General features: G+C 49.3%; 2 protein-coding genes across 10 annotated transcripts; both read left to right on the forward strand.

Annotated features, from left to right (window-relative positions):
• The first annotated feature begins 903 nt into the window (after positions 1–903).
• CNR2 (cannabinoid receptor 2) lies at positions 904–7,834 on the forward strand. 9 transcript variants are annotated; one of them, XM_054802576.1, is made up of 3 exons: positions 1,010–1,248; positions 5,208–5,377; positions 5,691–7,834. In XM_054802576.1, exon 3 carries the CDS (start codon positions 5,768–5,770, stop codon positions 6,815–6,817), a length of 1,050 nt encoding a protein of 349 aa, XP_054658551.1. In that variant the 5' UTR covers positions 1,010–1,248; positions 5,208–5,377; positions 5,691–5,767; the 3' UTR covers positions 6,818–7,834. The 9 variants fall into 9 exon arrangements, with proteins under 9 accessions (XP_054658547.1, XP_054658550.1, XP_054658548.1 ...); XM_054802572.1 differs by lacking the exon at positions 1,010–1,248 and adding an exon at positions 904–996 and having other exon boundaries at positions 5,163–7,833; XM_054802575.1 differs by lacking the exons at positions 1,010–1,248; positions 5,208–5,377 and adding an exon at positions 918–996 and having other exon boundaries at positions 5,691–7,833.
• Positions 7,811–12,705, forward strand: FUCA1 (alpha-L-fucosidase 1). Its single transcript, XM_054802566.1, is given in 9 exon segments — positions 7,811–7,842; positions 7,844–8,236; positions 8,755–8,889; positions 9,115–9,252; positions 9,934–10,039; positions 10,226–10,426; positions 10,640–10,830; positions 11,649–11,748; positions 12,453–12,705. Coding segments are annotated over 9 exon segments (1,422 nt in total). The 5' UTR covers positions 7,811–7,825; the 3' UTR covers positions 12,594–12,705.
• Positions 12,706–13,480: the final 775 nt, after the last annotated feature.

Genomic DNA, 13,480 nt, shown 5'->3' on the forward strand with positions numbered 1-13,480 from the left:
TTGCTACAGGTTGTATGGTTTTTACGCAACCATAACATGGTCAATTCCTTTGGAATTTGGGGCAAACTTGCCTCCACCCACCAACATGGAGCCTCAAGTAACAGGAGATAGACTCCTCGGTGCTCTGGTGTTAGCTGCCAGGTATCCCTGCCTTCCAGCAGCAACAGTACAACCTGTGAATAACCAGCGACAGGCTGCTGCTGCCCAGCTGAGCGGGAGAAGTGGTTAGCTGTGAGGAAGGATAGCTGCGAGCAGGTAGAGCAGAGACCTCAGCCTCTGCAGCCCTGGGTCCATCACGACCACAGGAGTATGATTGTGTAACTTAAGACCTTAAGCCATTTCCTTTCCCTTCCACTTGCAAAGAGAAAATCACCTTACCCATTTGTGCGCACAGAAGTGGCTTGCCCACTTTCTGGGGCACAGACCGGTGGGTTTCTTGCTGTTCATGGTGCCAGGCAAGCACACAGGTGGCAGATTGCTGAGCTTGCCCTTAGACCTGCACGCAGCTAGGTATACCCAGATTTTTCCATGTCTGCCTTCTAGCTCTTTTCCTTCCCCTCCTCTTCCACTTCCCCAGAGAAATCAGGAAAAGACCCTGAATGTCTCTTGCCTCAAACACAGCAGGTACATGGAGGAATCGGAGGGACTGAACAAATCATTTCAGCGAGTCAGAGGGTTAGGGTGGTTGTGAGATGTGGCACTAGCAGCCAGAAGCAGAACACAAGCCCCAGAGGGGAAGCAGGGAAGGAAAGAAAACCTGCCACACATTCACCAAAAGAATGCAAAAGAGAGCAAGAAACCAGAGGAAAGATTTGCACTGATGGATTTTCAGCCCAGGAGAATAAAACAGAATGGTACGGGAAACCCAGATGAAACCAGAAGTGATGTGAAAGGAGAAGGAAGCAGGCGCTGTCCGCAGCTGCACAAACTGCCCTGAGAGCTGGGGGGGATGGAAAGCCCCCAAGCATCCCCAGTCCGTGACATGAGCGAGAGGAGGTGAGTGGTTTGCGTTTGCTAACCCGTGAGGAGATCCTGCAGCCAAAGATCCTTTTTCTCACAGTAAAACACGTTGTACCTTTGAGCCCACGGTGCTGACACGCACACAGGCAGTCTGGGGAGACTCTGCCGCACCGGGTTTGTCTCGGGGAGATTCCCGGTGTTATTCAGGAAAAACTGCAATGCAATGTATAACCAAGGGTGGGAAAATTGTTTTTTAGGATGAATACTTTCTTAACGAGAACACAAAAGGTAAGTGTTTAAATAGCAGACTGCGGATTAGCTCTTTACAGCTGTTTTTAGGAAATATTAACATTGGATATTTCAGAGGTATTTCCAAATGTCTCACAAGCGTGAGTATGATTCTGAGCTCTCAGGCTGAGCGTTCTGCACGAATTAGTGTTTATTATGACTCCGCGTGTGGTGGTTTTAGTGGAGTGAGAGAAGCTCCGCTTTGCCATGCTTTGTACCCAAACTGGCATTCGCAGTGCTGCTCTGCACACCCCCCTGCCTGTGCTTCAAATGCAGTCACACATGGACAGAACTGAACTCTGAATAGAAATAAAGCGTATAATCTGGCAGTTCTTACATTAGGGAGCTAACTCCGCTCAGCATTATTTAATATGGTCGGAGGGACAAACTGGGATGAGCAGCTGTTTCTAAAATAATGGCAAAACCTCTCCTGCAACTAAATCAAGAAATCCTATACAAACTAAAATATTTGTAAAGCAAAAGATATTTTGCTTTTTCAGCAAGTGAAATGTCCAAGTGTTAATGACAATTTTTGCATAAATCACTTCACTTGTTCGTATTAGGTGATCACTTAAGACATTTTATTTTAGTGTAAAGATCTCTCAGAAATTCTGGCAATGAAATATTCAAGGTCAGCACTTTCAGAGTGTTGCAGAGACATTGCACTGGCAGATTGCAGCAGGAAAATTTAATTTTACATTATCTAAGCAACCGGTATGTTAACTTATTAATCACAAGGAGTCTGAGATGTCTCTGTAAATGAAGAAACCATCCCAAGTGATATCAGGAACCATGCTGCTGCGTGCAAGGCAGTGTAAGTCTAACAGCTGAAATCAATTGCAGCAATGCACTGAAATGGAAAAGGAGTTTTTCACTTGTAGATTTAATTTCCACCAAATCCAGAGTAGTTATTAGGCTGGAGTGAGTGGGCTCATAAGCAGATCTAATGGGGAGAAGGTTTCTCTGCTGCTTCTGGGCAGACTTTGCAGTCAGTGAGGCTGTATCAGAAGTATACTGCATTCCTAAATGTCTTATCTGCATTTTGTTCCTAATAGCTGGGCTTCTTGTTCATTCAGTGTGTTGCCTCCAATTGCTGCCTCCTGGGCTCTGCTATTGTTATTGGCCCTGTCTGGGGGTTTCTCCATTGCTTTATTTTGGCAGAATATTCCCCATCCTGGGAGATCCTGCTGGGAGGAGGCACTTTGCTGTGCTGGGAGGAGAATTACTCCTGTGCAGAGGCCCGGGAAATTGCCACTCAGCTCCTGCAGCTTTCAGGGAACCGGTCCATCTGTGCTGCAGCCTCCTGACTCTAAAGGAGGGTGAGAAGCCCCTTCACTCTTTCTTGCTGAACTGAAACATCAGCCTGTGAGGCAGGGACTCTCTGGGTTGTTGGGCTGGTTGTGGTGGGGATGCGCAGTGGTGCCCAGGGCTGTAATTCCCAGGCAGGTGGAGATGCTGCCCCTTGGAAGGAGGTTTCCACCCTTGAAGTGGGCCCCGTGGAGGATGCCGCAGAACAGCTCTCCCCTGGGATACAGATGCGGGCTGGCTTGTTTCCCAGGAGCTGAAGTGTGCAGGAGGCAGAGGGCGTGAACAAACAAATGGTTGAATCCAGGAGCCCATCTGACAAGAGATAAATGTCCCCTGGGCAGGAAAAAGCAGCCTTATGGCCAAAAAAAAAAGGACAGGCATTGCAAGGAGAGGGGCTCACGCTCTGGAGCCTCTGCAGAAGAGATCTTGTGCTGGAGCAAAGCCCCATGCTTTCCTCACAGACATGGGAGCTGGAAGGAGGATTTGGGGGAGCTCAGTCAAAACTGCAAAGAGATTCATCCTTGTCATTCAGCTTGAGACACAACAGATGTGGGAAGAGAAGTTCTGGGCTGTCTGGCTGATCACTACTAGCCCAGCACAGTATTTTGAACCTGAGGGCTTATCTGAATTATGTCAGCTTAATGGAGAGAGCTGTACCAGAACAGTCAGTGCAGGAGTTAATTATTTTGCCATTATAACCAGATTCTCTCCCCAAGCCACATCATGTGAGGGATAGAATTCTGCTGGCCTTCAGTCTCTTTCCTAGTGTTCAGTGCAGTTTCCAAGCTCCTAAATATGTTCATTGGACATTGTGCAACTGCAGATACTGAGAATTTAAGATGGTCCTGGGAATGCTGGCTGCAATTAATAGATGTCAAGGTGATGCTGGAGTCTGCTTAATTAAGAGATATCTTGGTTTGGACGCTAGAGCTTTGGCTGGGGAGTTTTGGATACCCAAGGAGGCCGTTGCTGCCCCGGTGGCCCCTGGTGAGCTCTGAGATATGTCAAAGTCCATCTGTCCGCTAAATCCATCTCTCTCTGAAGAGGGAGATGTTGTCAGGTTTAATAATATCAGTTAGTAATTATTGCTTGCAGGAAACAAGAGTGCTGAGATTAGTGTGCAACATCTCTGGTCCTGCGTGATTACCCCATGCCAGAGCCTGATGTAAGAAGAGAGAAGCTTGCTGCAATGCCAAGCCACATTTCAGACCAAAGTCCAGGACTCCTCCCAAGAAATGCAAATGAGGGTTGAACTGCTCTGGCTGTAATGTGCACCAAATGCCCTGCAACTGCCAATGTTTGAGCCCTGACAGGCAGGCAGAAGCAAAGTGTGGGGCTCAGGCTCTTCTCTGCAATCTCCTGGGCAGCATCTCAGGTGCTCAGGGGTATTTTGCAACTACCGCAAAACACAGAAACAGTGATGGGTGCCAGAGGATGGGGGAATCAGCAGGGAAGGAAGTAATGAAGACAGGTATAAAATACATGTCACTGCCAAGATGTTGTGGACAGAGGTTTCTAGCATGTTGGTCACTGCTGGCTATTGTCACCTCTAAAGACAGCCGTTGCCTTTGCTAAATTTCAAAAAACAGACAGAGAAACTGCAGATGGTCAGCTACAGGTGTCTGGAGCCCAGCAGCGCAGCAGCCTGGCCCCTGCACCGCCTGGGCACTCGCTCTGCTCCCTGGGTAGCTGTAGCTGTCACATGTCCCATCTGCTGCAGCTCGTGCGTTGTGGACATTTCCTCTTTCAAAAGAGAGCTGAGGGCAGGGACAGACGGTAGCCAGTTTGCTCTGGAGGAAAGGGAACGCTGTCAGGTCAGTGCTGTCCTCCAGCAGCAAGAACTCATGGTCCCATTGCCCCAGTGTGGGATCCTGGATACTCGAAGCCAGGCGGGTGCTTTTGGAAAGAGTGTTCCTGTCCCGTGGGCTTTTGTAGTAGGGCAGTAAGACCTGCTGGTGCGTTGCACTTGGGACGTAGCATCTCTCTCTGCTAATAAGGCAGCTTTAGTGTATCTGACAACCACCTCTTCATCTGCTCTCTATAACCTGGTCCAGGATGACCTTGTTCCCCCTGTTACATCAGGCAACACGAGGCAGCTGAGCCCTCAAAGAAAGTGCATTTGGTTTAAAGCAAGAGTGTAATCAAGAGCAAGAATGGGAGAAAAATAACATCTGAAGGATGAGCTCATCAGTGTAATGAAGATGAAGGGATTTAAATGCATTAAGCTGCAGAAGTGTAGGGAAAAACGCGACTTTGCTGCCACAGAGTGCACCGAGCACCTCAGCGTCTGCCTAGGGGAAAATAAGGCATTTCCCTCCATCACACCTCTGCTGAAAAATATTGATAAAATTCATCTAATCCTGGGCATGGACAGGGCTGCTTAGGTTCAGGTGGTCTAACTCCTGCATGTCCCCATTTTTATGTCTAACCTACACTCTAATATTGATGTTAAACAGTAACTTTTAATCACTCTGTCCATGGGACAAACTGACACGACACAGGGATTATGGGGGAGAAATGCAACTTTAACAAGGTTGAGCTTTATAAAACTGCAGTGGGCAAGCTGAAATATAAACCTAGTTTTGTCATTTTATGTGTTCAAACAGCTTTGGTGAAGAGTAAATGCTTCAAAGTACACTTTGTGTTCCCAGATGAGTCGCACCGAGTCCCTGGCAGTGTGATATCCCTTATCCTTCTCCATCCCAGCCATCTCCTGGGGCAGCTTCACTCAGACAGGGCCTGTCTCTGGCCACGGCACAGTGTCACCATGAGCAGCCCCTTCAACCGCTGCTGGCCCTGAGCAGTGAATCCTGGAGGATTGGTAAGGGCTGGCCCAGGATTTGTACAATTCTCACCGTTTCTGCTTCCCTCTTGTGGTGAGGAAACATCCTGAGAGACAGACGTGGTACAGATGGGTACCCGCGGGCTGTGATAGACGGGTCTCAGCCAAATCACTGGTGGGACAAAGCCTGGATGTCTGCTGGGAAAGGGTGGAAGCTGGCTCTAGCATGTGAGCTTTGGACATGAAAGTAGGTCTCCCTGGGCTATTTTCCTTTTGCCTGCCTCCCTCTAGGGCGAGGGATGTGTCCAAGTGGGTTGAATTGTTGTGCTCCTTTAAGTCCCTGTCCCCTCAGTCTTTTTCAGAGCAGCTGAAGAAGTGCAGAAGGAAGCAAAAACACTCTCTGCAAGCTCCTGGTTCCAGTTATTTACAATGGATATTTGTAGGATACATGAAAATGCCTCCAAATGCAGTGTGAACACCATGGAGTGCTTCAAGGTCCTCAGCACACAAGTGCAGAAGATAAGCATTGCCACGCTGTGCGGCCTCTTTGGGACACTGTGCGTTTTCGAGAACTCTTTGGTGCTGTACTTGATCTTCTCCTCCCCCAGGACCAGGAGAAAGCCTTCCTACCTCTTTATTAGCAGCCTGGCCTTGGCTGACATTCTGGCCAGCGTCATTTTCGTCTCCAGTTTTGTTAACTTCCACGTCTTTAATGAAACCAATTTCTCTAAAGAAACGTTCCTGCTGCAGCTGGGAGGGGTGAACACGTCCTTCTCTGCCTCCCTGAGCAGCTTGCTGCTGACAGCCCTGGACCGTTACATCTCCATTAGCCGACCATCCGAATACAAGCTCCTCATGACAAGGAAGAGAGCGTGGATAGCCCTGGGGGTGCTCTGGGTGACATGTGCGACCATTGCTTCCCTGCCCCTCCTGGGCTGGAACTGCTGCATGCTCAATTCAACCTGCTCCGAACTCTTCCCGTTTGTGGATGATAACTATCTGTCGAGCTGGGTCTGCTTTGTCATGGTCCTGCTGGGCTGTATCATCTACGCCTACGCGCACGTGCTATGGAGGGCTCACCAGCACGTTGCCTACATGGAGAAGCACCAAGCGCAGGTGGGAAAGCAAAACACCAGGATGAGGATGGATGTCATGCTGGCCAAGACCCTTGTCATGGTGCTGACTGTCCTCATTCTGTGCTGGTCTCCAGTCCTCGTTCTCATGATCTACAGCATCTTTGCCAGGCTGAGTGATCACCTGCGCAAGGTCTTTGCCTTCTGCAGCACCCTCTGCCTGCTCAATTCCATGGTGAACCCTGTTATTTATGCCTTGCGGAGCAAGGAGCTATATTCCTCCCTGAGGATGGTCTTTTCTCAGTTCAGGAGGCAGATGAAGGCCTCAGAGGACAGCCCAGAAGCAGAGAGCACCCACAAGTCCTCTGTGATAGAGACTGTCTGTGAGGACACGCGCGCAACGTAGGGAGGCAGCCATGGAAAGTCCATGCTCGGGCTGGCAGAAACAGTTTGGATCACTTTTTCTTTTCTCTTCTTATGGAGGTCCTGGGAGATGAGGGATGATGGAGCCAGCTCCCACTGATGTTATTCTTAGATACTGGGACATAAAATGCACAGACTTACACAGGCAGCCAGTCCCTGAGCTGCGGAGATACTGGTGCCACGTCAGCGTGGCAGCCACGAGGCAGTGGATAACACCATGCCCCAGAACAGCAGACCCTTCGAGGCATACAGGACCCTGCAGGCAGCATGTTTCTTTCAGCAAATTTAAGGAAAGCTAATCTGTGCCATGCAGGCTTTTGTTGGATGTTATGTGATTAAACATTAAAGCAATTTTTCAACCTTTTCTTCCATTAACCTCCAGGGCACAAACTCTTCCAGACAACAGATTTTAAGCCCAAGATGGGGCAGCTATTCTGAGCCTGAGGAACTCGGTAAATTTCTTTGCAAATTACACAAAAGCAGCACCTTTAGCTGCAAAACCTGCAAGGAGAGCAGAGTGGGACGGGGCCCTTTGCCAGTGCCCCAGAGAGCAGCAGGGCTCCTGCCAGCTCCCAAAACACCTCTGGCGGGGATGAACCTGGCTGGGCTGCCCAGGGCACAGCCACAAGGCCCTTGGACTCTGCCCTGTTTCCCCAGAGGATGCACCCAGCCCTCACGTGTGGGTGTTGGAGCCAGGCCCTGGACCTGCTCTGGCTGCCTGGGAGGGCCAGGGGGAGAGTGGTCTCATGGTGGCCAAGCTGCTGTGGGGCCAACCCCATGGGCTCTCTCCTGGCCGCTCATGGGATGGACACAGAGACTCAAACGGCAGGATGAAGCACACAGGCGGCTACAGCGGGGCAGAGCCGGGCTGGGAAGGAGGGAAGGAAGGAGGGAGGGAGGGGGCCGCCAGCCCCGCTGCCAGGCGGACCGCAGCCTCGAACCGGTGGCCCCTCCGAAGCAACGGTGGCTCCTCGCCTTTGCCTCGGTAGCCATGGCGGCGTCGCGGCGCCGTTGCCTCGGTAGCCATGGCGGCGGGCGCGTTGACGTCACGCGGCAGCATGGCGGCGGGCGGGCTGCTGTGGCTGGCGGCTGCGTTGGGGCCGGTGTTGGCCGCGCCGCGCTACCGCCCGGACTGGGCCAGCCTGGACGCGAGGCCGCTGCCGGCTTGGTTCGACCAGGCCAAGGTGGGAGTGTTCGTGCACTGGGGGGTGTTCTCCGTCCCGGCCTGGGGCTCCGAGTGGTTCTGGTGGCACTGGCAGGGCGAGCACCGCGCCGACTATGAGCGCTTCGTGCGGCGCCGCTACCCGCCCGACACCACCTACGCGGACTTTGCGCCCCACTTCACCGCCAACGACTTCCAGCCGCGCGAGTGGGCCCAGCTCTTCCAGAAGGCTGGTGCTAGGTCAGCATCGGGCACTGGCCGGGGTGGTTGGGGTCCCTGAGGGGATAGGGGGTCCCCGAGGGGATGAGTGCCATGCCCGGGGGTCCCTGAGGGTATGGGGGAACCATTTCTGGGGATCTGTGAGGGGATGGGGGTCCCCGGTCACTGAGCAGATGGGGTATCCATGTCTGGGGGGCCCTGAGGGGATGGAAAGACCAAGTCTGGGGATCCCTGAGGGATGGGGGCTCCCTGAGCTGTGCTGGAGATCCCTGAGGGATCACGCTCAGGGTGCTGAGGAGATGATGGGTCTTGCTGTTTCCTAAGTATCAATTGTTCATTCTTTTCCAGCATTAAAATCCATTAAAAACCCTTATTATCCTTGTAGTCGCTTCTAAATGTAAAGGGCTGTGAAAGAGGGCTCCTCACAGCACGTTTTTTCAGTCCCTTGCTTTTTTAGTGACTAGGCTTGCCAGTGAGGCCGGGGCATATCTTAGGTAGTTCCTGTGTCATCCTGATGGAACAGGGTTTTTTCTCCACAGGTATGTGGTACTGACCACGAAGCATCATGAAGGCTTCACCAACTGGGGGTCGCCTGTGTCCTGGAACTGGAATTCTCTGGATACGGGGCCCCACCAAGATCTCGTGGGAAAGCTGGGACAAGCCCTCAGGGAGAGGTATGACACTGCCAAACTCTGCTCTTCCTTTTATCTGTGTGCATTGAATTCTCCTGGCTGTTCTTGACAAACAGCAGAAAACAGTGAGTTTAATATGAAAAAAAAGAAGTGCTTGCAAAGTCATGAAATCTTCTGTGAAATAATAATGCCAGTAATCTAATCTGCCACTGGTTCTTAATCCCTACTGCCAGCCTGACTCTTTCCTCTGTGTTTTCTGTCCTTCAGCAACATACGCTATGGACTGTATCACTCTCTGTTAGAGTGGTTTAATCCACTCTATCTAGCTGACAAAAAAAGTGGCTTCAAGACCCAAGACTTCATTACAAAGAAGACAATGCCAGAACTTTATGATCTTGTCTTAAAGTAAGAACTGCAACCCGTTAGGAATCAAGAGCATTTCCTGGTTTCAATACTGTAGAGAAAGATGCAAAGTGGGTGCAGAGAAGAGAGGTGACAAATGTTAATTTTTGCCAAGGCAAATCTGTTTAGTTATCGGTAATGATTTGTGGTAATTAGAAAAGGGGTTCACATTTGCCCTGTGGACAGTCTAACTTGCAGAATAAGATAGAGACAATTTTTTCATGCAAGAGCAATTCCCTTTAATACTGCCTTTGCGCAGGGTGGCTCTGAAAGTGGAGCAAGCTGCTTAGTATGTAGTAGAGTAGAAGAGCAATTTCACTGTGAATTTACATCCTTGCCTTGCTTCCCCTTGTTGACAGAAATACGAGGCTTGGACACGTGTTGCTCAGAATGGCCATTGTCCCAGGTAAAGAATGTGCCTCGTAATTACCTTTGAGATGCAATCTTCTGGGTTTTGGAAGAATTGCATCGTCTCTTGAGCTGTGATCAACACATCATTCTTTGCTGCTGCAGGAACCTCACTTAAAGTTTTGTCTGAAGCAGAAAGTGATGGCCTAAACCTTCTGGTAATGTCAGGCAATAGGAAGAGGAAGTGAAACTAGACTTCAGATGCAAGAAACACAGTGCTTCCTTTGTGGTAGGAGGAAATAAGCCATTTTGAAATAACATTCATCTCTCTGTTAGATATAAACCAGATTTGATTTGGTCGGATGGAGACTGGGAAGCTCCGGCGTCATACTGGAATTCTACCTCTTTCCTTGCCTGGCTTTATAACGATAGTCCCGTCAAGGTATCGCTTTCAGAGAGGGATTTGGCCTCCTCTGGAGGGTCCTCTCTCTCTTTCCTTTGATTACACAGGAGGTTTTACGTACTTGCCTCCTAACTTAGATGCTTTTGCTAACTTAGGAGGGATGAATGCAAGCTGAAAAGTCCGAGACAAAACATTCTCCCTACCGAGCTGAGTTTCTTCTTTCAGGACACTGTTGTCGTTAATGATCGTTGGTGTAATAACTGCTCATGCCGTCACGGAGGCTACTACAATTGTGCTGACAAATACAAGCCAGGTACCCTGCCAACTCACAAGTGGGAAATGTGCTCCTCCATTGACAAGCTTTCCTGGGGCTATCGAAGCAACATGAACATTGCTGAGTTAATGGACGAAGCAAGTATCATTGAGGTAAGAAATCTGAAATCAAAATAATAGGTGTGGGGGAGTTACTGAGAGTTAGAGGTTTCCCTCATCCTTCTACTTGCAGAAGGAGTTGTCATGTGTTTCATACAATCAGGCTGGAGTTAAAGGAGCAGTTGATGAGGACAAAGCCTTCCTCAGGTTTCTTTATTTTCAGAAGAGAAGATAATTCAGTTTGTTACCTTGGTTTATCTGTCACAGGAACTAGTGCAGACTGTGAGTTTTGGAGGCAACTACCTTCTCAATGTGGGACCTACAAAAGAAGGGGTGATCGTTCCCATCTTCCAAGAAAGACTTCTGGCCCTTGGGAGGTGGCTGGACACTAATGGGGAGGCAATTTATGGATCGAAGCCATGGAGAGTACAGATGGAGAACAGCACAGACACGGTCTGGTAAGGACTCCGCTGCTCAGTGCCATGTGGGCTGGGACTTCCAGAGCTGATATTTATTTATTATTTGTTCTTAAATTTGGTACACTCTGAAGTGTTGCCATCAGGTGCAGATGGCATTTAGGTAATATCCTACAATTGGAGTGCTCAGTTACTGCCCCAGGGTGTTATCTAAGGAATATCTTGCTGGAAAGAAGAGAATGAAAATCAGGGCTTCATCCATCTTGCTTGATTTGGAAAAAACCCAACTCTTTCTTTAAAAAAAATTCCATGCTGCTGTCATCAGGACTGTTGAAGTAGTGGTCCTGGCTAGTTTGAATTGCACAAATGTAGTTCATCTAAACACGTAGTTTGTAAATGTAGCGATATTTGCTTTTAAGCAGTTGTATAATAGTACTAATTACTGTTACTCAACTGTTAGATTTATACTGACTGAGAAGGACAAAGTGAGTCAAGAGCCAGAAATGCTACAAAATGGAGTTGGTTTTTTTCCCCCAAGTGTGTTCAGTCTAGAAATGCAGTGCAGCGATCAGGATAAGGCAGCATATCCGCTCTGCTGACCACAAGCTGAGGCGAGGACAGGTCGGCAAATGACATTTGCTTTTAGGAAGCACACACGGACTTTGTTTGGGTTTCGTCAGTCAGTGCTGACTGGCTAAACGGTGGGTCCAAAGTGACAGATTTTGGAATGAGGGGAAAGCAGGTGACCCCTGTACGGTGACAGCAGGCGATGTGTTCTTGTACTGTCTGGAAAGGTCAAGCTCGTGTCTGGTTCTCTCTCTTATGGGGCTCTTCACCTTGCCAAACTCTTCTTCTCTTAGGTACACTTCTAAGGGACCAGTTGTCTATGCCATCTTTCTGCTCTGGCCTCGGGACAGCGTTCTGGAGCTGTCCACGCCCATTCCATCCCCGGCCACACAAGTAAGAAACTTGAAAAAAAAGATAATGCACTCTGAGAGCCCACCTTGGGCACATGTGGGCTGGGAAGGTCCAACCTGACTTCACTTGGAAACTGGGGAGAGTGGGGAAGTTGTCATCATGTACTTCTTGTTCTGGGGTGCTCTGGCCTCCCTCCAGATCCTTGCAGGTTATTCTCCAGGCTTTAGCTCACTGTTAACACAGAATATTGGATAGGACTTGCCAGGACCGGCTCACAGTCTGCCACGGAATAGGCAGAGGCACTTCTGCCCCACCATCTTTTGATCCTATTGACACAGGGAGGTGAAGTAAATAACAAGCCTTACACATAGAAGGGATCACTGGTATTGCATCTCAAATTCAAATCAGGTACACTGACCTGCTAATTGTAAATGTAATTGTAAGTGACGCAAATGCTGGAGTGCCCTTTGCTCTAAACAAACAGAGGTAAAGCCTTCTTAGTTAAAAAAAAAAACAACACACCAACCAAAAAACACCCACCCACCCCCAACAAGTTACAGGCAAACGTTTGGCCCCAAAATATCCCGTGCGTTACTTTTTGTGTGCCAGGAGCGATGGGTGGAAATGTGCGGGACTGCTTTGGATGTGTGGGAAATGCTGTACAGAGACTGCAAACGTGTTTTGGGTGTACTGGGGTATTCAGATGGGAGTGAGCTACAACTGAGCATTTCCCCTGCCCTCTGCAGGTGACGATGTTGGGCTTTGCAGGGACTCTGGAGTGGCAGAAGTCCCCAGGTAAAGGACTGCTCATAACTTTGCCCTACATGCTTCCATCTCCTCTACCTCCTCAGTCTGGCTGGACTGTCAAGCTTGAGGGTGTGAAGTGATGGCTGCGGGATGAAAGTAGCAATCTCCCCCGCCTTTCTTTTAAATTGAGTCTAAGCGGATTTTTCATTTATTGTTGAATAAATTGTTTTTCTTTTAAGAGAATCTCTGTTCTAATTCCTTTTGCCTGTAAGTGATCTGTCTATCAGTGGACCTTGTTTGGCGGCAAAGGACTGACCTCTCTGCTCAGCAGTGGCAAGTTGGGATGTCTTTTGCAGCATTCTGCAGCGAGCCAAACATCTAAACTTGGAACAGCAAGGGTTTTTGATGTAAAGCTGGGCTTCTTGGCAGATGTTACTGCTGTGATCATAGGTGATGATGTCGGACAGACTCAGGGTTAGCGTGGGGCAGCTAAGAGGACCTGCATTGGGGTGTCAGGCCAGGCCGTGTGGCACCCAGGGGTTGGCAGCCCAGGGGATGCGTGTCTGCTAGGGAGGAGATGCTCACGTTAATGCTGAGAGGGTTTTCACTGTTAGAGCAGCTCACAGGACGTGGAGTGGTGGGAGCTGTGTCTGTGTTCACATCAGTATAGCTAGCGCAGCCGGCCACGCACGGCAGCAGGGTCTGCACCTCCCAGGCGGGAGCAGGCCCTGCCGTTTCCCTGGCTTAATTACTCATAAAAATTAATTTTGATAAGCAATGTGATACTCTCATATGTGGAATCACGAAGCCTTGCATGTGATGGGCATGTTCTAATGAAGACCAACCACAGTGCCATCGCAGATTCCTGCCTATGATATACTTGCATCAAAATAGGTACTCGATGAGGCGTTGTATGACTTTGGTATTGATTGAAACAATTACAATCACATATTTCCATTATGAATAAATATAATGGATGCTTGTTGTTTGAAGAGGTCTAGAAGAAATCAGCTATAGAAAATCATAA

This window comes from Grus americana, chromosome 23 (genome assembly GCF_028858705.1).
Source record: "Grus americana isolate bGruAme1 chromosome 23, bGruAme1.mat, whole genome shotgun sequence".
Classification (NCBI taxonomy): domain Eukaryota; kingdom Metazoa; phylum Chordata; class Aves; order Gruiformes; family Gruidae; genus Grus; species Grus americana.

What these genes read in the sequence shown, in the direction of transcription:
- CNR2 (XM_054802572.1), top strand. Translation starts at nt 5,768, where the DNA reads ATGGATATTTGTAGGATACATGAAAATGCCTCCAAATGCAGTGTGAAC.